General features: G+C 38.4%; 1 protein-coding gene across 2 annotated transcripts in view; it reads left to right on the top strand.

Moving 5' to 3' along the window:
* Window positions 1-2500, top strand: part of LOC122256793 (transmembrane protease serine 9) — a 19703-nt gene that overhangs the window by 7940 nt on the left and 9263 nt on the right. For both annotated transcript variants that reach the window (XM_043021730.2, XM_043021729.2), the window contains exons 4-8: window positions 539-687; window positions 798-922; window positions 1168-1215; window positions 1377-1566; window positions 2063-2147. In XM_043021730.2, the coding sequence (XP_042877664.2) occupies window positions 539-687; window positions 798-922; window positions 1168-1215; window positions 1377-1566; window positions 2063-2147 (597 nt within the window). The remainder of the gene's footprint in view (window positions 1-538; window positions 688-797; window positions 923-1167; window positions 1216-1376; window positions 1567-2062; window positions 2148-2500) is intronic.

The following is a 2500-nucleotide window of genomic DNA, read 5'->3' as shown; positions in this document are numbered from 1 at the left end:
ATGTATATTATATATATTATATATATATATATATTATATATATATATATATATATATATATATTATATATATATATATATATATATATATATATATATATATATATATATATATATATATATATATATATATAATATATAGAGAGAGAGAGAGAGAGAGAGAGAGAGAGAGAGAGAGAGAGAGAGAGAGAGAGAAAGAGATTTTTTTTCTTTCTTTCTTTTCTTCTTTTCATTTCTTTTTTTTTTTTTTTTTTCTAAATATATACTTATGCATATATATATATATATATATATATATATATATATATATATATATATATATATATATATATATATATATATATATATATATATATATATGTATATATATATATATCTATATATATATATATATATATATATATATATATATGTGTGTGTGTGTGTGTGTGTGTGTGTGTGTGTGTGTGTGTGTGTGTGTGTGTGTGTATGTCTGTATATATGTATATATGTGTACATTTATTTAAAGAGGAGATATTAGCTCCAAGAAATGCCTCCAGGTGGCAGGCGGTTCGGCGGACGCGGCGTTGGAGCTGCAGTGCCAGACCTTCAGCCTCCCGAGCTGCTGGAGAGGATCCTGGCGCTGGAGAAGGCGCTGCAGGAGCAACTTCCTCGCCCTGTCCCACTCCTCGACGCAGACATACAAAAAGTGAGATTTCTGCCCTGCACGTCTTTGGCAATAATTTGTTTATCTGTCTATATTTTTATCCTCTTCAATGTTGCAAATATATCCACACAGTGACTGCGTGTTGTCCTCAGGTACTTTGGCAAGAAGGGGCCGCAGGATGTGCACGTGGAGGGCGGCGTGCTGAAGCTCTTCCTCAGCACCGTCAGAGGTTTCCGAGCCAGAGGGTTCTCTTGCACCGTCGAGGCTTTCGCTGGGAGTAAGTCGGGGATAGAATGTCTCCTTTTAGCTCCTCAAAGGAAGCATTTGACACGTTTTAATCATCTAAGTTTAGCGAAATCATGCATTGTACCAATTTCATAGATATGTTAAGTTGTACCTTCTGTATCAAACTGTACCAAAAAACGCGTCAATTTACGATTTTGATTATTGCTTATTTTGCAAACACGCATGAAGTTGGAGGCTATTATGACTATAAATTTTACAATGACTGTATTTCCTCAGGTTCGACAACCACCACCACCACTCAAGCCCCCGAGGTGGATGTTTGCGGTAACTATCTATAATCTTAAGATATAATATGATTAGCAATACATCATTACATAAAATCTTTCGTTTGTTCTTGATTATTACAAATGCACTTTTCAGATGAAACATTACAAAGAGTCGAGACTCGGCGACTTCTACCTGACGAAACCGCACATTCATTACAGAACTGACGAGTGACCAATGTGGCATAAAGCGCGAAGGGGACGTACACCGAATAGTGTCAGGGCAGAACGCGGGCGTGGGGGCGTGGCCGTGGGTGGGCGGTCTCACGGTCCGGGGAGGTTCCAACGTGTTCTGCGGAGCAACTCTCCTCCATCCCGAGTGGGCGCTTACCGCTGCACACTGCGTAGAGGCGTACGTGAATGGCTAGATATTCTGCCGTGTGGAGACAGGGGCAGAAAAGACTGCATTTGAGCGGGTTATTCGATGTAACCTGCTCTTTGTGGCGTTATGGTATTTTCTCTCTTTGTAGCATCAGCGCAGTAACCTATCTTTTCAGAATATAGCATTTGCACTCCTCCAGCAAAAAAAAAGAAAAAAAAGATAGATATACATATACCTATACTTAGATACACGATAAGTTATTGAAAATTGACAAAACATTTTCGAGGCCCTCTTATGCTACTACAGAGATAAATCATTGCCTCACTAAAAGTAATTCACAATGAATACCCACATTAAAGTTAAGATAACACTGTTAATACTTTGAGGCTTTGGTCATTACAACCAAAGCATCATAAATAAAGTCTCAAATGAAACAATGAATGACTTTATGCACACCGACATCATTTCACCATCGCCATCTTCCCAAAGCGTGGTCGAAGTGTCACTGATTGCAATAACTTTGCAGGATCAAGTCAAATGGTGTTGAGGCGGACTTGCTTCTCGGCGCCCATGACCTGTTGCGACCTCAGCCTCACTCGCAGCGCAGACAGGTGGGAACTGTTGACCTGTGACCTGTTTAAGGGGTAGAATTATCTTCTAACTGAAAATTTTATGGTATATGATAAACATGTCTTCTTCCATACATACTGTGTGTTCCAGAGCGAAGTTTCTCTACATTTGGATAAGATTAACATTTCCTCTTGATATGATTCAGAGAATCATATCATGTTTTGTCTGTGCTGGTAAACGAAGCAATATCTATTATATATATTTCGGATGCAAACTCTTGCCCATTTAGTACAGTAATTTTCCGAGTCAAATTAAAACAACAAACACACACACACATACACACGAACACACACACACGCATACTCACACACACACACACACACACACACACACA

The sequence above is a fragment of the Penaeus japonicus genome, unplaced genomic scaffold (genome assembly GCF_977035675.1).
Source record: "Penaeus japonicus unplaced genomic scaffold, GWHDUDI00000001_assembly GWHDUDI00000035, whole genome shotgun sequence".
In the NCBI taxonomy this organism is placed as follows: domain Eukaryota; kingdom Metazoa; phylum Arthropoda; class Malacostraca; order Decapoda; family Penaeidae; genus Penaeus; species Penaeus japonicus.
This window is presented reverse-complemented; position numbering and strand designations above follow the sequence as displayed.